Source organism: Cydia fagiglandana, chromosome 1 (genome assembly GCF_963556715.1).
Source record: "Cydia fagiglandana chromosome 1, ilCydFagi1.1, whole genome shotgun sequence".
NCBI classification, from domain to species: domain Eukaryota; kingdom Metazoa; phylum Arthropoda; class Insecta; order Lepidoptera; family Tortricidae; genus Cydia; species Cydia fagiglandana.
Window position 1 is genome coordinate 15,739,870 of NC_085932.1, and position 22,589 is coordinate 15,762,458.

Genomic DNA, 22,589 nt, shown 5'->3' on the forward strand with positions numbered 1-22,589 from the left:
AACAATAACAATACAAGATCTAAATTTTTGGACAACCCATCTAATGCTCGTGATTTTTTAGATAAAATTGCCTCTTCTAATTGCGTTGACCCTGATCCTAATACTTTAGATTTATTTTTTGCCTCTGAAGGCTCCGAAAAATCTCGATCGATCGTCAGCTCCTTCGAATATTATGAATTTGTAGCTTCTTTGGAAAACAAAAAGAACACGTCTCCTGGCCCTGATTTCATTCCATACTCAGTTATTAAAAATTTACCTGTTAATGTAAAGAAAATTCTACTTAGTATTTACAATCAACTTTGGTTACATAAAGAAATTCCGCCTATCTGGAAAGTTCAATTTGTAGTTCCTATTTTAAAACCAAATAAGGATTCTAATAGTTTAGATGCTTATCGACCCATTTCTCTTACTTCTTGTTTTGCTAAGTTATTTGAAACTATGTTAAAGAATCGGATTGAATGGTTTATTGAACATAATTCTTTGATTCCAGAATTACAGTTTGGTTTTCGTAAAGGTAAAAATACTATGTATAATTTGGGTTGCTTATTAGGAGATATCACACACAATATGAGGAATAATAAATTAACTCTAACAGTTTTCCTAGATATAAAAGGAGCCTTTGATAACATTAATCATGAATATTTAATTAAAAGCTTACACAACCTTGGTACCTATTCCTGGATCTGTTCTGTATTGGATATTTAATTTTTTAAATGACCGCAGTGTCTCGCTTAAAATAAAAAATAATTTATATGGTCCCAAATCTACGTTCAAAGGTACTCCGCAAGGTTCTGTTATTTCTCCCTTACTGTTTATTTTGAGCCTCGTTGACTTTATGAAATGTATTCCTTCGTATGTCAAGTATTCCTTTTACGCTGATGATTTAGTTATATATTTAGATTGTGACGATATCTCAGCCGGTGAAACTATAATGAATCAGTGTTTATTAACTGTGTATAATTTACTACATAATCAACTTAAACTGGAAGTTAATGTAGAAAAAAGTTCAGTTATGATTTTTAGTCATGCTTGTATATTTCGTCCTAAAGTTTATTATAACAACACTCTGTTACCATTTAGTACTTCTGAACGATACTTAGGTATAATGTTAGACTCTGAATTATCTTGGACTCAACACATCGAGTATATCTGCAAAAAAGCTGAGCTTCGCTTAAATGTCTTGAAGTCATTAGTCGGAGTCACTTGGGGCTCTGACCCTAAGATATTAAAAACGTTGTACATTTCTATGGTTCGTAGTCAATTTGATTATGGGTGCATCTTCTATGCTAACGCATCTGGTCGTTTGCTTAAAAAGCTGGATGTTATTCAGAATAGAGCCTTACGTATTATCACTGGTGCTATGATGTCTTCCCCTATAAATTCCTTAGAAGTTGAATCCGGTGTTCCGCCACTATTTATAAGGAGAACTTACCTTATTGACAAATTTTGCCTTTCCTTAGTCAGTTCCGATAATGTTCTTGTGAGTCGGTATTTAGAGGATTTTACTGTTCCCAATTATAATTTAATATCAATGCCTTTTAGTAATACCTTAAGCGAATCGATTACATATTTAAATTTTGAGTTTCAAGATACTGTATTTTGGTACCATCTCCTGCCCTGTTTTACTTACAGTTACCATTGCTTAATGAGAGATATTCCGGTTACTATAATTAATTTTAAATCTAAGTTTGCATTTTATGAATTTTTAAATGATAAGTCAGATTATATTAAGATCTATACTGATGGGTCTAAAACCAATACTCGCACTAGCTTTGCTTTCTATGATTCTTCTACTCAATCAGGCAAAGTATTTTCCTGTAATAATTTTCTTTCAATTTATTCAGCCGAAATTCTAGCTATGATTTATGCTTTGATGTATATTAAGTGTAATGACTTTACGTCTCATAATTTTTTGATTTTATCTGATTGTATGAGTGCTCTTCAAGCTCTTTCATCAAAACAAATTCTAGCAAATGCTAATTACTTACTTTATGAATTGCGAAAGTTATTTGATGATCTATTTAAATGTAAAATCAATGTAGAATTTTGTTGGGTTCCTGGTCATTCAGGTGTACTGGGCAATGAAATTGTTGACTCTCTTGCTAAACATACAGTGAATTCTGAAATTTGTAGTTTTAAAGTTCCTCGTTCGGATTTATTCAAATTTCTTAAAGAGATCATGCTAAAGCGGTGGAATGTTTCTTTAATCAGCTCCAGAAATATTAAAGGGAAATGGCTGGCTGAGATTCAGCCTGACCCGTCAACTTCTGCCTGGTTCGAAAAGGGTAACGTTTACTCAGGCAGAGAGTTTATTAAAAGTTTGTGCAGGCTACGTCTCGGCCATTGCCATTTTCCAGCTCATCTTTTTAGGTTAAAATTGTCGAGTAGTTCTGTTTGTAAATTCTGTCCCGCTGAAGATTGTAATCTAGATCATTTATTTTTTAATTGCCCCTACTTTAATTTACAGAGATTGTTGTTTATTTGTACTTGTAGCGATATATTAAAAGACAAGAAAATTCCAACTTCCGTTCAGTGGCCTATTTTATAAAGCTACAAATTACAATTTACAAGCGGAAGTCTCGTTCTAACACATAGGGTTAGAAAGAGACTTCCGCTTGTAAATTGTAACTTGTAGCTTTATAAAATGGGCCACAGGAGCTTTTAAGACATTTTTCATTATATAAAGTCATATTTGATTTCCTTAAAAATACTTTCGGCCTGTTATAGTTATATGTGTCTGATTCTTTTTTTTTTTGTTTGTGTAGTTTTTAATAGTTTTTAAGTTGTTTACGTATTTTTAAGTAGTTAAGGTTCTAGTTTGTAATGTATTTTTGTTTGAGCTGATGGCTGTGTTGCCAATGCTCCTAATAAAGGAAAAAAAAAAAAACGACGAAGTAAACTGTCATGTTTACCTTTTTGTTGACAAAATTTCCCATATGATTATGGTGCAATTACTCTGATTAATTTATATTTCCTCGCAGCATTCATGAAAGTATATAGCTTTACCACCTGCCTTGATCTCGTTTAAGAGAAAAATGTCTTCAAGCTCTGTAGAAGACATTCCGGAGCAGTGTAAGGTGAGCGTAATATCTAAGGCCTTGCCTATTCTTTGTTTTGGTGTATAAATACGACCTTGGATTAACTAGGCCTAATCAAACGTAGTTTTTATTTGACTGTTTATTGCCTATTCCTGGGCATTTTGATTTTTCATTCTCACTCCTAACAGTAACTTATCAGCACAGTTTGATACTATTATGTACTAATAGTTATGATGAAATCATAGCTATTGTATGAAAATTAATCGTAGTTTGTCAATTATCCACGTCAGTTCTGTAATCCTTATTACTATGTATTTGCCATTTTCCTTTTAATGGTTCACTTATTCTTTATAAGAACTTTTTATAATTGTGATGTTTTAAGTTTTACAATTACAGGCCCTATGTCAATAAAGTATTCGCAATTATAATATTTAAAATACAGAATTCAGTAAAAACGATTTGTGAAATCCATAAAAGTTTAAAGCAATATATGTAGTGCTCCTGATGCTATAAAGAAATTACATTCTTTATTTTTTAATCCACTTGTAATGTTCCGGAGAGCAGTGATAGGAAGAATACTCCACAGGAGTCACGTCCCTCAGACATGAGGTCATAACCAAGAAGAAGAATGTGCTGGTAAATGACCTTCCTCCCCATTATCACAGAATAAATAATAGTACTAGGTACAGAAGACTCACTCTCTAACAAAACGCGTCTGTTACGACCAGCACAGATATGAACGCTAGGTGGCGACAGCGCCACGCGGGGCTTATGGCTTTCCCCAACATTGGGGTGGAATGAATGTACTTTTAGCTACCTGTAGCAAAGCGACGAAATTGCAGAGTGAGCCACGCCTGCCATTATAATGCTTTACTAGATATATTCTTAGCATTAAGCTAACCTTTCATGAATGGAAGTTTCATAGTGCTTTGCTGATTTTACATAATCAATACATCTTGTTTTGGTTGGTGCAACCAATATCAAGACAACCCCTCTGGGGTGAGTAGTTGGGTGGGACTTTTGGTTGCCAGAGTTTCGATCAGGGACATCCTGGGGTCTCTAAATTTATTTACCGTAGGGCAAGGGCTCCAGGTGTCCCGCTTCCTACTGTTCACTGGCCAGATTTTATGGCTAATGCCAAACGGCTTGTATGCTTTCTTTCCATGGAATAAAAGTAAAGGCTTGCATGTGAGAATTGGCGCCAAAACAGGGCTCTGGGTTTACATATAAATAAAGCCCTACTATTCTTTTTGTCTGTTACCTGCCAAGTTTATTCTCACTTGATGGCCTCATCGGAAGATCAGCACTGCATGTTGCCACTAACATGCTGAAATTTACCATTTTGTGGCACTTTATTCTTTCTATGATTTTGTAATATGAAATTTGTCTTTTTTGTATTTATGAATAAAAATATTTCTAGTCTATTCTACTCTTGTACACTGTTTATGTTACATGACATAAACAACTATTGTCCTTGTTAGAACTACATGACATGTTAAGTATAGCTGAAGAGTAGTGTCCGGTCAAAGTTGGCCATTGCTGCCAAAATATCTTATTTGGGATATGCTGTTGTAATTACCACTTACAGTTAGTTAGCCATTTGAACATAAAAAGGAGATTTATACTCATACATCCTTGGCGACAGAGACTTCCGATCAGGTGGCCTGTCTGCTTGTTTGCTACCTAATAAAAATTATGATCAGGGAATCCTGGACTTACTACTGCTGATTTGATGCACCTAATTGAATCTGTCCCTTTTCATGGCAAGCTTATTCCCTATCTTTATAAGTTCAGATAATACTAAAGTAAAGAGCAATGACCGTTTATTATTTTATTAATAACATTATCTTGTAAACTTGTTAAGGTTATCACTATCAGTTTAACCATTATCGGTAAATACGTACCTATTGTTATTCTTGTTCAATAATTGTTGCCAACAATTGTTGGCATAGCATGTCACACTTTGTAGATCTAATTATTTTTTGTTTACAACCATTTATTTGTTTCATCCCGAGGTTTCGTCCCTTTTGATTCTAATTGTAATTAAATCTATGTGAGCTGTATTTTACACAATGCTAAGAACGACAAACATACAGGTCCTTATTAATATACCTAGGGCCCCTAGGCATTTAGAATTTAGGGGAGCCCCCTTCTCCATTTAAAATCCATTGCTAGGTTGCCTGGGCCCCTAGGCCCGGGCCTTGTGCTAGGCGGAAATTCGGACCTGCAAGCGTGACTTAGAACGGACAAGTTCAGTAGTATAAAGAAAATAATAGTTAATGATAAAAGCTTGTATCAGAAGCAAATTCTTTTTTATTTCATTGGTTGTTTTGACAACCTCAGTGACCATTTTAAATAGGTACGTAATACAATAAAAAATACTCTATTGCTCACCTCAATAAAAGAAAATACTACGGACAATATATCAACTCAAGTAGAGGTAAACAACAGGCGGTCTTATAGCCTAAAAGCAGTCTCTTCTGGACAACCTTTAGGTTGTTGGACATGCATATTGCATAGTATATTATCAATCATTGCCTAGCATAATATGTTAGAATTGCCTCTCTTCCAGGATCTTTTTACGCAAGATGGCGTGTTACTCAAGGCGTGCATGGGCCGCCCGATCACAGACCTCAACTCGATCGGCATGCTGTGCGTGGTGCTCAATCCCAACGGCAGCAAGTGCATCGAGTGGCGGCCGAACGACCTCATCACCATCGACTCCGACACGCAGGATCAGGAGTGGGCCGTGGTCAACACTATAGGTGGGCTATACTCACAGACCTCGCCCCGATGGCAGCTATTATTTGGAGGTGGTCATAGGCTCCGGTTTCCTCACTTATGGCTAATTTAGACGATGTGAGAACTCGCATGCGAGTTTAATTACATTGTGGGTTTTGATCGGTCAGTTGAATTGAACTTAACCAACAGTCCGCATTGTAATTAAATTCGCATACGAGTTCGAGCCTTGTCGTCTAAATCAGCCCTTAGTCTAGCTTAAAGCCTAACTCCGTTCAGAAGTGCAGGATTTTCCTGGTTTCTCCGTAAGCTTCCTGTAATGACCTGGGTGCGTCGAGGATTCGAGCCCGTTGTGTAGCTAAGCTGGCTAGTCTTCGCATTCTAGGAGGGTGTGAGGAGCATTTTATCGGCCGACCGGTGATATATAGGATATTATACACAACTTATTCAGACCATTGAAAAAGACGCAAATCTAAACGTTACCTTTAGTTTACTACTTAAGTATGACCGCCTACGCCTTTAGTTTGTCTCTTTTCATTTCTGTATTCCGAGTGACAGTACAAGTTGTTTTATGGCTATACATCAGTGGTGAAGCGACGTAGAACACGATGCCCATTTTCTCCCTCAAATCCCTTTACAACCGTCGTTTACTCGTCAGGTCGAAGACAACGCACTCTCAGCGGTAACATCACTTCCGACTACGCAAACGCTCGCTCCCGGATCATAAAAATAGCCCTCGACGACCTGAAAACCTTCAGAGTCACTCGCAATAACCAACAGATGCAGTTCTCCACCAAACCAGGCATTTGGCAGACCACTTTTTACTTCCAACATGGAAACGCAGAAATATTCGTCGCCAATTTGAAGAACCACATTAAAACAGCAAAGACAAGACATGACAGAAACACATATGTGGTAATCGAGCCAAATGTGGAGACGCAAGTGCTGAATAAGAGTTTTGCGGAACTAGATATCTTCACGGAGAACACTACAGATGTTGTGTGGAATCTGGTGTCAAATTTCAAGCAAAGGCCTTATGAGACCACTATGACTGCGTTTTCTAAGCTTACGGATATTGGTATGTATATGCTTTACTTCAAAATAAAACAGGAGATTCCTTGTAGTGTCGTCTACCTAAAAAGAAAAGGTAGGTAAATTTAAAAAACGCCTACCACAAAAAATCTTGTGATTTGCACTATAAGAATTTTTACATAATGTAGAAAATAGTGTCACAGGTCACAATATCTAGTTACTTACGTATTATATTTGTACATTTCACAAAAGTCAAAATTGCACAAAAGAAAACATAACACGCAAGATGAATCTGCACGCATCCTTCTATTGCTTTATACATTTATCGGTGTAGGTTTCTTGATGTGTTGTTCTGTACCTTATATTATGAATTTTCTGGTGCTGATCAGGATCGAATCCACAACAAGGTTGCTCTACAATAGACCTCGAGAAATGTATGTATCAATGTTGCTTGCTTAGCTAATAATGATAAAAATACATAGTGCATAGTTAGAATCGAACATTTTATTGTAAGGCCTGCCATTGTCTTTATAGAAGCACAGCCTTCCAGAGGGTCTACCGCGAACCACATTCGACGTGTTACCTCTCTGTCGCACTTGTAAATTTGTTCGTAAGTGTGACATGGAGGTAACACGTCGAACGTGGTTCGCGGTAGGCCCTCTGTTCCTTTTTTCGACGTAGAAGGTATTAGAAACGAGACGACAACGATGAATGTTTTTCCAAACACGGCAAGAAAGGGAGGGAGTGATTTATTTATTACTGAATTAGATTAAAATATAGTGAAACATTCAGGATACGTTTATGATTATGAAGCATCAAAAAGATGTCCTACTATGATGTTTATAAGCCGTCGCAACGTATGAATTAAGCAATTATTAATATTTCTTTTTTGTACGAGTTTTTGAGATGTGTTAACGCCCTATCAAAAGCGAACTGGTTTTTTTTAAGCTTCCCTTTAAAAAAAAATGTTTTGGTTTTTTTAAATGAATATCTAATGTAATCATAATTAATGTAATATTTAGTACAAATGCAAGGCAATATCTTATCAACATATTCTCTGAAGAAAATTTGTGTTTTTAGTATATTATGGCAACGAGGCTAACGGCAAACGCGACGTGTCAGAAGAGGTGGCAGACCTGCTCACAAAGAGCATGAGTGCGCTGGAAGACGCCACCACAGTCACTAAGTCCGATGAGTATGAAGTCATCAGCGTCAAACCAACGCTGCCGCCGAGACCTATCATACCTAGGTAGTTATTCATTTACGACTATCATTTAGGCCCACTTGCACCATTCCACTAACCCGGGGTTAACCGGTTAACCCTTTAACTTAGTGTCAAATTGTACTGGTAACCATGGAAACTCCAGGTTTAACCAGTTAACCCCGGGTTAGTGAATGGTGCAAGTGGCCCTTAGTCATTCTATGCCACTCTTACGACGCATACCCTCCTAAGGCCCAAGGCAGGGCTGTTGCGAATATTCGCATCCGCATCCGCGGAACATCCGCATTATTTTCAACATCCGCATCCGCATAAAATCGATGCGGAGCATCCGCATGATGCGGATGTCGACCAAGTCGGTAACAGGAACGTGAGGAACGTTTTAGCGGCGGCGCCGCCGGCGACGTAAGTGCTAGGTAATTTCGTCATCATATATAACGAAATCGTCTAGATCCCGAAAAGTCGGCCTTGGCTTACTGTTTATTAAATAAAACGCACCTATATTTAAATAAAAAATGCTAAAAATGTAATATTTGACGTTTTTAAGTACCAAATCTTGACAGGATGTGAGGCTTTACATATCCGCATCCGCATCCGCGGATGTCAAAAAATCTGCATCCGCAACATCCCTAGCCCAAGGTTCTACCTATAGTACTTACTCAGTTTAATTAAATTTAAATGATATTCGATTGAAACAGTTGCTTTTGCTTTGTTTCGTTCAGTTTTTGAACAACGCAAAATCAACTCTATTTCCTACCCTGTACGTTAAAATTTCTGTGGCAAATTTTGCATTTTTCATTTGTATGACTGGGCCTTAGGAGGATACAGCCTTTATACGAATGGTCCATTCTCGAAATTCTCTTTTTTATTATATTTAGAACAATAACTAAGAGATTAACCCTTTGACCGCCGTTGGCATGTATACAAGACAACGATAGAACGATACACTGGCGCCGCTGTCTTGTATACAAGACACAAATTCAACCGCTCGGTAAATGTGAAAAAACATCAATTGTAGTATATTTTTACACTCGTGTTAATGTTTTAGGCCTTTGATTTTTTAAATAATTGCATTTAAAGCAGATAAATAAATCCATTCTTTTATAATAAGGCAATCAAAAAAATTGCTCGTTTTCAACGTTTTTCATGTTCCTCGTCGCCGTTGTCTTGTATACAAGACAGCTAGGGATGGGAATGTTAATTCGATATGAGAATATTAGAGATGCAACGGATAGTTGTTTGGCCGGATACTGGATATTCGGCCTGACCATCGGCCGAATATCCGGTATTCGGCCGCCGAATATCGGCCAGCAGAGCTGCACCTACATTTCGGTTTTTCAGGTGCGCATTCTGCAGTTTTGACCTGTTTCTAAGTGAACGTTCGCGCGGACACATTTCTAGGTTCGAAATGAGTGCGCGTGCAAGTTAGTTGAATCTCTAAATTGTTTTAAAATAATAAACAAGTACGATTATGACCGTGACTGTTTCTTAAATCCAATTTGTTTACTCCAAAATCAAACAATGGTACTATCCGGTATTCGGCCGGATAGTAGGGCACTATCCGGTATCCGGCCGGATATTAAAATACTGGCCGGATAGGGCGGATACCGGATAGTAACCGAATATCCGGTGCATCTCTAGAGAATATTCAAAATAAATATCAAGTGGCCAATCTGGTTTTATTTAAGCATTTGAACACCTGTTAAATGCCAATTGGTGATAACTAGTAACCAGAATACGTTAAACGAGAGAGAGACAGGCATAACTATAGCTGGAGTTCAGGGAACTTGTTCAGCTGTCCATAGTAGAGTCAGACAAGTAAATCTGTCCTTGTGGTCTATTTGCAGAACAAATGATTCATTTTGAGATGATAGTGTAGTGGGGAGTACTGACAAGCTCTTCTAAGGAACATGTCGAATGTGAAACATGCATTCCCGAACATTTCTGATCCCCACCCTTTTCCAATATTATTGTTCTTCACTCATTGACAATTCAACCCACGTGTCATTTTCCCCAATGCAGTTCCGGTACATTTATATTATCGACACACGATGCGCGGCTCTAACCATACGCTAATAAAGTTTACGTACCGACAAGCGCTTACGCCGTTGACCTAGAGACTATTATTACTTAATCCGCGCGGAAACGGTCCTTGTCGGTCTGCACTGCGGGCAGTCCATGCGCGCCGTTGTCATGTATACAAGACTTCTCGTAGAGCCTAGTGCGGTGATATTACGTCATGAATCGATATTGTTTAGTGGTTGTTTTTAATGATAAAGACCTTTATTTTTAACATTGTCGTGTGTAAAAAATATGTTAATTTTTGGCATTCTCGAAATAAATTAAAGTTGGTTAAGAACAAAGCCAAATTGAGAAGATTTTTACCATAAATTGTAAATATCGATATCACATTTTGCAATCCCTAAACTTTTTATTAGTTGTTTACTTAGAATTTACTCTGGCGTGTGAGTGAGCGTCTTTGCGGACTAGGTCCGGCGGCCAAAAGGTTAAGAAACCTCTTATCATATTTGAAAACTCGACACATTTCTTAGATGGTATTCCACCTGTCCAATTTCTTTTTAAGCAAAATGTTAGGCGCAATGACATTGGACAAATAAATTGGATAGATTAGATTGGGTGGAGCACCGGGTGGTATTGGTACTCCGTCCAATCTAATCTCTCCAACCCTACACACACCCTGCGATGAAATTTACGAATAGAATATTATGTAAACTCAAGAACAGTTTTTTTTTATGTGAACAAGAAGTACATATACCTATTAATATTGTTTTGCAGAGGAACTCCACTATCCACTGAGAAATGGGAAGGTCTGCAGGACACGGAAGGCAGGGTCACGGAGGTCGACGGAGTCAAACAGCTCATCTTTAGAGGGGTAAGGAACCAAACATGTCTATATTTATAATTCTATTAACTTCAAATATTTGAGTATGGAAAGACGTCTATGTCATACAAATATGCACGCAGGGGTACTCACGTAATCCTAGGTCTTCTGCTCACGTAAACGAGGCCTAAGTTACAAACTTAGCAACATTTATTCATATAGGTGGCAAATGAGAATTTGAAATCGATTCGTCATTTTTATATCAAACAAAGCCGACCATAAATAATCAATGTGCTGCAGTCGTCCTAAATGTTAAATAACATAATATTTTTATTCCCAGGGTGTAGCCCACTCGATACGTCAGTCGGTCTGGAAATATTTACTGGACTACACACCCTGGCACATGACGCATACAGAAATACGATCCTTACAACGCAAACGCACAGAGGAATACTTCTCCATGAAGCTCCAATGGCGCTCCATGACCGAAGGCCAAGAGTCCAGGTTCTCGGAGTACAGAGACAGAAAGAGTCTAGTGGAGAAAGATGTTGCAAGGACAGACAGGACTCATCCGTTTTTCGCTGGTGACAATAACCCGAATCTGGCGGTGCTGCAAGATATTCTGATGACATATGTCATGTACAACTTCGACCTTGGCTACGTGCAAGGCATGAGCGATATTTTAGCACCGTTGCTGCTACTTTTGGGGAATGAGGTGGACAGCTTTTGGTGTTTCGTTGGCTTCATGGAAAGAATTGTAAGTTATAAACATATTACCTTGATTCCAAGCACAGAAGATTCCATTTAACTGTAAATAGAGTGAAATCGTTATGTAAAGTGGTTTCCAGATTTTTAATACACACCAGGCTGAAACATTAAATTACGAAAAGATAGGAATGTTGAAGATGAACACATTGACCCGTCGCAAATTCCTACGTGGCGCACGAGAGTAACTGTAACGATCGAATGACCAATTTTCGTCAGTGGCATCAATTTACATTCCAGGCGTACAATTTCGACATGGACCAAGCAGGCATGAAGCAGCAGCTCCTGCAGCTGCAGCAGCTGCTGACGTTCTGCAGCCCGGAGCTGGCGCAGCACCTGGCGCAGAAGGACTCCGGCAACATGTACTTCTGCTTCCGTTGGCTGCTGGTCTGGTTCAAGCGAGAGTTCTCCTTCAGGGACATTATGAGGTAACTTCGGCATGGCGGGCATGAAGCAGGAGCTCCTGCATCTGCTGATGTTCTGCAGCCCGGAACTGGCGCAGAACGATATCGGGAACTTTATACTATAGCCGATGCCCAAGGGGAGGGTATACATTTAGTTACAAATTTTATTCTCTAGGGATCAGCAAGCATGCTTCCTGTACTTGAAACATTGGAATATTTTAGTCGAAATATGGGGTTTATTGCACCAAATCGCGATCATGAATGAAATGTCCTTTCACAAAAAAGTCATCTTTTCTAACACCACATAACCTCTGAATCCTATCTATGAATTTTATTCGAATAAAATTCATAGATAGGATTCAGAGGCTATGTGTTATTTTGTTTTTAAGCACTAGCAAAAATTTAGTAATTAATTAGTAATATACCATAAAAATTCTTTGGGTTTCTAACTGCTCTAACTCTGTATAATTTGACTTATTTTTGTGTGCAGGCTATGGGAAGTCCTGTGGACGGGGTTGCCGTGTGCGAACTTCCATCTGCTCATTTGTGTCGCTATACTCGACGCCGAAAAGGACACGATAATCAACAACAACTATGGTTTCACTGAAATATTGAAGGTAAGTTTGGAGATATATACATTTTAATTTTTTGTTTACTAACGGTGTAGAAGTATATAAACAAGGAAGTTAATGAATGTACTAGTACCGTAAAACTAGTTTAAGAATGTCACACCAAATAACACAAACGCTATTTTTGTACCTATGGACAGCAGGATATTGGTGCTTTTTGTCCGACACAAATTTAAAGTATTTACACTATTTACCTAAATGTTTTGTATGTAAAATTATCAATATTATCATATAATCATATAATACTTACAAATATTTTATGTCAGGCATTTAAGAGCTGTTTCAATTTACACTCCATATATTATAAATTAATATTGGTTTCATGTTATAATAATACTGTAATTTTCAGCACGTAAACGACCTATCGATGTGCCTGGACGTGGACAAAATATTAAGCACAGCCGAGGGCATATACCACCAAATAATATCAGCGCACCACCTAACAGACCAAATCAGGATCATACTCGGGATGACTCCTCTGAACGTTTCCGTGTCAACGAATTCGGACGACGAGCCAACGACGAGCGGAGCTAATGGTATGGAGAAAAGTGAAAATGCCCGGGACCCTCTCTTGGACCCAGGGATGGATGAAGTTATGTATCAAATAGGATTAGACATGAATTTTTGAGCACGCGGTGAATATGTATTCATATGTAGAATTGTAGATTAGACATTCTGTTGTGCAAATAATTTAGATCAACTCTCCGAGCCAAACCATTAAAAAACAGTGGTTGGGAGTTACATTTTGTTGCATGTCATTGGTTTTTTTTTTGTAACAATGTAGATGAATCATGTTTGCAGCCATAAGAGTAATATGCTTTTTGAGTTGATTTTATGTTTAGGCGTAACGTTCCTGTAATACCACAGGTACAGGTTACCTAAATATGGTAGATTTAGCAGAATATTTTCGCTAAAGTAATTAATATACTGTGCACCAAATGTAGTCAATTATATTCTAAATACATATAATTTAAATACGGTTTATGCTCCCGTACGCGTTTAAAGTTTTCTTAAATTAGTGTTATAATTATTAATGCATGTCTTCCAGTGTGATAACAAGATATGTTGTATTTTGAATTACTATCTATATGTTGTAGTTAACTTACTTATAATAAGCGACGACTAGTTTCTGAAAACTCGATAACTCGTATGATTACCAAAAATAAATCTAATTGATTTATTATATTTGGTTTATCAAAAATAATGTATGCATAAATTGAATTATTCACAAAAGGTAACATGCCCACATTCATATCGAGTTCCTTTTCACCCAAACTGTATCCCTCGGCTTGGATATCAGATAAATATCCTCGTAATGCCCATTCTGTTTTTAGGACAAGATTATAGGTAGTGAAATATCGACCCAGTGCCCTAAAAATAGGACATTTACCTGTTTTAAAGTTTCAGACACCGATATAGGGTCTGATTTTGCTAGAAAATTTTTATTTCGCGGACTGTTATAACTACTTATCTTCGCCCTTAAACTAGGACAATGGGTTTTACAAGGATATTCGTATGGTGCCAGGCAGGTCACATCTCAAAATGTATGATTTTCAAGTTTAGAACTTATATAAAAGAAACATACTACCTAATATCCTCCTCCTTTTGAAATCTTGAAGTCTGTTAAAAAATGGGTAGCAGCCTTTAAATAATTTAAATGCCCAAGTGGCCGTATTGCAGGCACCATATGCTGCTCTACCTATATCTTTTCAGTGTCTATTCGGCATTAACATTTACAGAAGTTATCCTCGATAGTCGCTTGTTGTTTTAGTGTTGTTGTAAATATGTATAAAATTCATTTTTGCCTCACTTAATTCTATTTCTTTATTTAAAATCAGTTTTTTTTTACAGGAACTCGAATATAACGGATTAAAAATATCTGTCGTAACCACCAGCGTCTGGGCTTTACTTGCCTAAAACACGAAATCATAAAACTACAGAGAGACTGTAAATTTTTCTATTTTTATAAAGTACTCGTGGTACTCCCTAAAAAAAAACAGTTGTCCATGATTGTGTCACAGTACCTAGGTCTCCAATTATTTCCCGCTAAAATTAGCTATACTGCAAAACGTAATTCAAGACCAAAAAAAGTAAGGCAATGTTGCCACTGCAATAATTTGTTTGCAAAATTATAAATTCCTTTTGATAAATAATCACACTAAGATAATTTGTTCATTAGTAATTTTACTCCTACTATTTAAAAAAGTACTTTTATTTATTTATATGTACATAAATACAAGACACGATAGTAAAAAAGTGGCAACATTTCTTACTTGTTTTGGTCTTGAATTACGTTTTGCAGTTTAGTGAGGCTTAAAAGTCATATAGGGTTAAATTAAAGCTTATATTAATGGCGCAACATCAAGTTTATAGGCTTTCCTATTGACACGTTGTAATACACTATGAATTTGAGTTTTGCCTTATTCGCACGGGTTATTGGTTTAAATGGTGCCTTTAAATATAATAGGTGTCTTGTGAAATTGGTCAATGAACGACGAAGGATCGCCTAAATTATAGGATACTGAATAATTTGACTGCAATTTGATATACATATTTAAACACCAGGTGCTGATATTGTGCACTATATTCCAGATTAAAATTATTATTTTTGTGCCATAGACTACATAGGTACATTGACAATTAAATTCAGTTGTTTTCCATAAACACATTTAGATTTTTTTTTAATAACAGTAAAATTAAATAACAGTTACCTATTTAAAATAACAATGGTGTTTTTAAGGTAATAATATGTCAATTCAATTTATGCAAAGTAGGTTTCATACATTTGTTATAAACGTATATTATAATACTTATTCTTTTTAGTGTTAGCAGTTAATTTACGTGATTAAATTTTATCTTGCCCTTTTGCAAAATAATAATGTTGGTATTCAGTGCACTTGGGTGGTTTCCATGCTTGTAGTGTTCTCTTATTTTCAACTGACATTGGCACAGAAAATACGGGAATATTTTCCGAGTACCTACTATTGTTATGTACATAATATTTTGGCACATTCTGTAGATTGTAACATTAGAGGTTCTTTCATTTTTTTAATCACCAAAAATTTGATGTAGAATTTTGTATTAACAATCAATAGCATTCAATTCCTTTTCCTTTGTTTGTAATTCCCAAGACATCAGAAATCATCAAAATGCTACCTTTTAAATTAAAAGTTATTGTACCTATGAAATTTAATCATAAAATATTTTGATTTGTGTTACCTATTCCAAGTAGTCACACGACTATACAGGGTGTCGCGTTCACTACGGAAACAGGAAAATTACTGGTTTGGGAGATAGCTTAACATTCAACTTCACGCCTATAAACAGAGGGCCCCAAAATATGCCCCGTGTACATTTATTCACGCACATTCTCAATCGAATTATAAGTAATATGTGCTGAATGCTAAGAGATAAAGTAGTCCCATGAATGTCAATGTCAGTGTCTAACCGTTCTGTGTACCGTCACCTGCAATAATATGATACTATTCGAAGGCCGCAAAAATATGTGACACGCTTTTATGGCTCTACAAATAAGATCGTGTCAGATATTTTTGCGGCCTTCGTTGTGTAACGTATTATTGCTGGTGACTGTACTCATATCAAATTTGTTGTTGTAAAATGTTTTTTAGTTATTGTAATTTCAGTACAAAAAGTTTATTTTAAACAGTAGTAAATTTTTAATACATTCATTTACAGATAAAAAAAAATTCCTTTTTTAAATGTTAATTTATTGGAAAATATAAGCTTTGGTACCTTACAATGTTTTATTTATTCTTTGGAGGAGTATCAGTAGAAAATGTTATGTACACATACATCACTTAAAACATTTGTAAAAAAAGGATTGCTGTCCTCATATTAAGGTAGTCATATTTGCAACTACCTATAATAATATTTTGCACCACTTTATGCAGCTTATTCTTTTGTCTATGGTTGTACAACAAAACCCACCTAAATACTACATAAATAAAGGATTATAAATTTAATAAAGTACCTATTAAATCTCTAGAGGATTGAATAAATGAGTGATCATCATTATACACTGTCTTTGTACTTTTATCTTAGTAAACCTTTTAGCATCAAATCACAATTTACAAATTTAGCACATTCATAGACATTTGAGAATGGGACTTCAAATGTACATTCAACCCATAGCGTGTTTGGTATGACTTGTCACACAGATGACAATGAAAGTTCTTGACTCCTGTATGAGTTAGAGAATGCCTCTGTAACTCAGATTTAGAAAAAAATCTCTTTCCACAACTTTCACATCCATATTTTTTTTCCTTTAAGTGATTTTTACGTATATGAGAACTACGAGAACTAGACGAAATGAAAGTGGCATTGCACACTTCACATTTGTGATTTCTAGTTCTCTTATGATTCCATAAAACATGTGAATGAAGGCCTCCGGGTACTTTGAATTTCTTTGGACAGAATTTACAGCTATATGGACGATCATTGCTGTGTGTCAACATATGAATTTTTATATATCCAGGTGGATATGATTTTCCACACTGATCACATTGCCGTAGCATTCTGTCGGAACTGTTTTTTTCTTTATGATGTCCATTGGGTTGACAAGAATGAGCGTTTAATTCATTTTCAGAGTAAAACCCTTCCCAGCAGTTTTCACAAAGATATGGTTTTAAATGAAGTTTTCGATGTAAAACAAGGGAACGAAAATCTTCAAATTTCTCATGACAATAATCACAATCACGTCCTGTGGAGGATTTAAGAGGATGATTATTAGTACAGTGTGCACTTAATTCTTTTGTAGAATGAAATTCTGCTTTACATTCAACACAAAACATTAGTTTGATTTCACTTGCTGTATTTTCCATAGCTTGATGTTTTCGTCTTTCATATCTTCTCATTTGATATGTTTTTCCTTCTTCTTCCGACCCATAACTGTAGTCAATTTCATCAATTTCAACAGTGTTTGAATTTTCTGATAATGTTTTAGCACTCGATTCTATTAGGTTTTTAAAGGAATAAGTCATGGTAAGATGATAAATACAGTTCATGCAGATATTTTCTGGATATTCCTCATCGGAAGACACCTGCAAACATAAATTTTATAAGAGAAGACAGATTTATGTTTATATTATTATTAGACTTCATAAGAACAAATTATATTCGAGATACAACGCCACTACATTGCACAAATACAATAATATCACGTTTTTAAAATGAACTAAGTTTATTTCATACCTTATAGTTGTAAAAATTCGCTAAAATATCAGACATCCTTACGTCTTCACCACCAATAGCAATTGTTGTATGGATATACCGCATTTCCTTGCCGCTGGCTAAACAGGTACGACAGTTGTCTTTATAAGTCATTTCTATAGATGCTTATTATCTTCTAATATTGCTCAATTTAGATATTTATTTGTATTATTATATCGAAAGTCCTAAAAACTAGTTTATAATTATCTAGGTACAGCAAGACACTACCATAGATAAGATATACTATGCTGTCATTTTAATCAGATGTCAACCTTGTCACTGTATGATTGTTGTGTTCACACTCCTACCTTGCCTCGCAGGACTACGACGTAGGATACAGCTCACACACCATCCTACGTTGTAGTCCGCCTCGCAGGACTACGGACTCTACGGAGCAAGAAATAGCCTCACACAGGGTGTTTTGCCGTCCATCATCAGTAGTGCTTCGTTTCTCACAAGTGACGGTCTACCAAAGAATATAATACTCACTAGGAGAAGAACGGTAACTCCATACAAAAAAATGTCCCCAACCGTTTATACGTTTATACTAGTGGCGCCGTCTTTGTGTACCAATGGAACTAAAGTTGACAACCGGTTTAGCCTGGCGGGTATTGGTAGGTAGTAATTCTGTTGATAAACATATTTGTTATCTTCATATCACGAAATATATGCAAGATGCAAATATTACCCCTTGTTTGTGGTATTATCAATTGATTTAAATAAAACGCATGTTTATGTTTATAACATTATATATATTATTTATTAAAACATGTTTTACATATAAAAATATACACTGAAAACTGGCAACTGGCAACTTAATAAAAAAATAGACATTAATAAAGCGCATTCACAAAGTTTTCAGTACCTTTTATACAAATAACATTAGGCATGCCTACCTATTACACTTTACACACAAATACATTACACTTTACACGGCATTTTACACAGATTTCCAACTTGTATTCATACATTTCTTCACGGTTAATTAATACGCTTTCCAGATGCGTTATGACTCGGTTCCTTCTGAACCCACTAAAGTTGTAAATTTCACTCTGGCTGCTTCAACAGCCGTTGCTCCGCATTTAGCACATTTTCTATGTGCATTGCTGTAATCCATGTAGGTACAGACGTCAGACTTACAGTCTTAAGTGGTACGTAGCGGTAAACGTTGTATGTATTATTTAAAGAGTTAATAAATAAAATTTTCGTTATGAACTTTAACCACAGCAGTTGGACAGAGTCATTGACAAATATATTTTTTATTATGGTGGGTAGACGTATCTACCCTCCATATATTTTATGAACATTGATAAAGACAGTTGGAAGCAAATATTCATTATAAAACTTAATCGCATGTAATTAAGTTTTAAGCGTTTTAAGTCCCGTTTTATGATTAATATTGTATAAAATTCGTGATAATTTAAATCAGAGTTGGGAGCAATGTTGCTGTAGAAAAATGTTTTTATTTTTATTACTCGCAACTTTTTCCCGGAGGCCAACGCACACATAGAAGCTTAAGGCGCACACATGCGCAATTATTTGGGGACATAACTTTCTTAGGAAGTGAACAGGCCTTGTGTAGGACCCATGTGGCATCCTACTTGGGTTTGTAGGACGGCTCGTATTCCGCAACCCCCATACACAACAATCCTACTCAACGAGGCGGACTACAAGGTAGGAGTGTGAATGGGGGGCTTAAGCTCACGCGAATGTAAACGTGTGTCTAAAATGTGCTACAGACTAGATAATCTAGTTAATAAAATTAAGAAAATGTCTTCTGTACCCGATAGCAAATCTCAAAATATTAATTCCTCTATACCCTCAAAACAAAGCAAGAAACGGAAACGTAGAAACAAAAATAAGAATAAAAACAAACAGTCTGTCTCGAAGAAAAAAATTTTCAAGTACAAATCTGTGAATAATAGTGCATTTAAATTGTCTAAACTTATGTTTACCATGTCGTCTTGGGCAGAGCATTTCACTTTTGCAGCTACTTGGCAATTGAAACACCAGATGGCTTACTGGAAAGCAAAAGCAAAGTCTTTAGAGTATGAAAATAGTGTTCTACATGACATAATTCGTAAAAATCAGTATGTAACTCGTGGTGAAAACTCGTCTACTACATGTAAAATTTCAGGATCTGATGTAGACAGAGAAAATCATGAAGATGAAGAAGAGTGTAACGTGAATGAAAGGCATAGTCCAATAAGAGAAGGTAAACTGGGAGAATGGCAAGATGCAGAAAGTACTAACTCTCAAACTATGTTAGTGGACATGCAATCAGAAAGTGAGGAGGAAGAAGACAGTTCAGATGATAACCAAGATTTAGAAGTAAGTGAAGAATTCATGCAGTTTTTGATGATAAATGCCAAACACAAGGAAGAACTGAGGTTAGAGCGTGAACAACAAAAAGCAGCACAAGAGCAAGCCGAGTTAGAAGAAAGAGAGGCTCAGCTGAGAACGCGACGGCACTACGGCTTATCAGCCCAAGATCTTTATGGAGAAAGATGGCAGAAAACTGCTGCAATAGAGATGTCAATGAAATGTGATTATATGGCAGATATTGACAAAAATACACCTGCATTCTGGCCTGTGATACCATTTAATTTTAATTCACATTATTCATACTCTAATCAAAACTTTTAAGTTAGTGGCTAAGTACTTGTTGGATTTATTAAATATATTGAGATACCAGACGCTTTCTGTTAATTATCTTGCTGACTAAAAGCGTCTGAGTAAAAACGTCCCATAAATATTCCATTCTCTGTCCTTCTCAGCAGAAAGAGTCTAGTGACCAGATAATCTAAAAACCCCTTGCTAAAATTGCTCCTGTTAATGATGTAGAGCCAAAATATATCAGAGATAAATAGGAAATTGTAATAGCTATTTGTTTTACAAAGGGGCTAAGTTGTTCTTTAACCCCTCATGCTAATATTGATACCCAAGCTAGCAAAAGTTTCCAAATTGAAAAAAAAATCCAAATTCGAAAATGGCATCTTCAGCACTGCTAGGGTTTCAGGGCACAAGGGCTAAATAAATATTGCCACCTACTGAAGCACTAAATTGTTCGTCACACTAATGCGGGAGAAATACTAATCCAAATGAATGCTTTTAAAAAGTAATCATTCAAAATCATCACTTAAAAGTCAATTCAATCAGCCTAAATGAGAAAACAACTCAAAGTCTGCATCAAATTAGTTAGCCACACTTAAAATGCAACTTTCGCATCAATTTTTGGAGTATCAAGAGAGCCTTTACCAGTTGGTGTGGTGAAATATCTTTTGTGGCCAGTCTGTTAGGCTTAACATAATGGGTATTTCTAATGGAAATGTATTTAAAAAGAATAAACTGCAATTGAATTTCTTTAATTGAAATTGTGTATTTATTAAAACAATCTAATATTGCAGCAAAATTATGCACTGATAATAGTCATAAGAAGTATAACAACTACAGTTCTCACGAAACAATAATTCAATTCATGAAATAAAACTACATCCCGACGTTTTGAACCCTTTACAGTTTACAGCATTCATGGCCTGTCGCACCCGCCAACTGCACTGTGAAAAAACTAACCACTTACAAAATAATGAACCATCATACACTATAAATTTTAAGATCAGTTGCTATAGCTAGCCACCAAAATTGGTGTGGAACGGATGTACTTTTAGCTACCTGTAGCAAAGCGACGAAATCGCGGAGTGAGCCACGCCTGCTACTGACGAAAAATGTATACTGGAGTCAGTTATGTAACGCTGCCATACATGACCCAAAAAAATTTTATTAAGCTATGAGCTTCATCACATCTGATATTTGAGTAATTCTAAGCATTTCTAGCCTGAAGTGGGGGGGAGGGCAGAGATGGGCATCATTCGAATAAACTTTTATCGGAATGATCATTCGAATAAACAATAATTCACGATTTTTTTATTCGCGGATAATTTATTCGCGAATGATTCATCCGCGGATGATTTATTCGCGAATAATCTATCCGCGGATGATTCATTCGACCACTTTTCAAATGACGAATGATTTATTCGTTATTTTATTCGAATAAATCCACAAAAAATATTTAAGTTTTTTGCCTTATTCCATTCAAATAAACAACACGAATAATAACAAGTTTAATATGACTAGTTTTTACTGTAAATTTGTTCTGACAAGTTAAATATTGTTAAGGGTTAAAGGATAAGCCCAGGTAGTATGATAAACAAAGGAATAGCGTGAACAATGAATTACTCACACGCAAAGTTATATTAGTAACTTTCTAGCCAGACCTAGAAAGAGATAGCTATAATAAGTTATGTGACGTTCCACGGGTAAAGGTACGCGGTTGGCGCTTACGCTATTATTAACGCCGCTCCAATATTATTGGGGCGCTATGTGACGAATGTGCCAGCCGCCATAAGGTATGTTTTACCGTGGAACGTCACATAACTATTTCATATCTAGTGAATCTCTAATTCATTTCCCGAATCGCGGCGCCAGCCGCCATAAGGTACCTTTTGCCGTGGAACGTCACATATCTTTACTATTTAATATCTTGTGAATCTCTATTTCATTTCCCAACTCGTGCTAACAGTTGCCAAATCTTTCGAAATCGTGAAAATTTTATAAGGTAAGTATTCTAATTAACAAATTATTCGTGGCAATTCATTCGACGAATAAATTATTCGCGGATGAATTATTAGACGA

At 36.2% G+C, this 22,589-nt stretch overlaps 3 protein-coding genes across 6 annotated transcripts; 2 read left to right on the forward strand and 1 right to left on the reverse strand.

Moving 5' to 3' along the window:
- Positions 1–2,891: 2,891 nt before the first annotated feature.
- On the forward strand, positions 2,892–16,703 carry LOC134664946 (TBC1 domain family member 15). Of its 4 annotated transcripts, none has more exons than XM_063521685.1 (11): positions 2,892–3,077; positions 5,611–5,803; positions 6,436–6,855; positions 7,199–7,243; positions 7,890–8,058; positions 10,825–10,921; positions 11,211–11,627; positions 11,876–12,063; positions 12,530–12,656; positions 13,018–13,303; positions 14,520–16,703. In XM_063521685.1, exons 1-10 carry the CDS (start codon positions 3,036–3,038, stop codon positions 13,294–13,296), a joined length of 1,977 nt encoding a protein of 658 aa, XP_063377755.1. In that variant the 5' UTR covers positions 2,892–3,035; the 3' UTR covers positions 13,297–13,303; positions 14,520–16,703. The 4 variants fall into 4 exon arrangements, with proteins under 4 accessions (XP_063377755.1, XP_063377747.1, XP_063377768.1 ...); XM_063521677.1 differs by having other exon boundaries at positions 13,018–13,260; XM_063521698.1 differs by having other exon boundaries at positions 13,018–13,204.
- LOC134664970 (zinc finger protein 717-like) lies at positions 16,697–18,114 on the reverse strand. Its single transcript, XM_063521712.1, has 2 exons — positions 17,880–18,114; positions 16,697–17,728 (listed from the first exon to the last, which is right to left on the reverse strand). The coding sequence occupies exons 1-2, from the start codon at positions 18,009–18,011 to the stop codon at positions 16,757–16,759; spliced, it is 1,104 nt and encodes a 367-aa protein (XP_063377782.1). The 5' UTR covers positions 18,012–18,114; the 3' UTR covers positions 16,697–16,756.
- Positions 18,115–19,646: 1,532 nt separating this feature from the next.
- LOC134666024 (gem-associated protein 8-like) lies at positions 19,647–21,265 on the forward strand. Its single transcript, XM_063523109.1, has one exon. The coding sequence runs from the start codon at positions 19,668–19,670 to the stop codon at positions 20,541–20,543; it is 876 nt and encodes a 291-aa protein (XP_063379179.1). The 5' UTR covers positions 19,647–19,667; the 3' UTR covers positions 20,544–21,265.
- Positions 21,266–22,589: the final 1,324 nt, after the last annotated feature.

Bases quoted from the DNA above. Each gene is read 5' to 3' on its own strand.
- LOC134664946 (XM_063521677.1), top strand. From the start codon at position 3,036: ATGTCTTCAAGCTCTGTAGAAGACATTCCGGAGCAGTGTAAG. The intron at 7,244-7,889 runs GTATGTATCAAT...TTGTGTTTTTAG, and splicing joins TACAATAGACCTCGAGAAAT to TATATTATGGCAACGAGGCT. The intron at 12,064-12,529 runs GTAACTTCGGCA...TTTTGTGTGCAG, and splicing joins TCCTTCAGGGACATTATGAG to GCTATGGGAAGTCCTGTGGA.
- LOC134664970 (XM_063521712.1), bottom strand. From the start codon at position 18,011: ATGACTTATAAAGACAACTGTCGTACCTGTTTAGCCAGCGGCAAGGAA. The intron at 17,729-17,879 runs GTATGAAATAAA...TTATGTTTGCAG, and splicing joins CGAATTTTTACAACTATAAG to GTGTCTTCCGATGAGGAATA.
- LOC134666024 (XM_063523109.1), top strand. From the start codon at position 19,668: ATGTCTTCTGTACCCGATAGCAAATCTCAAAATATTAATTCCTCTATA.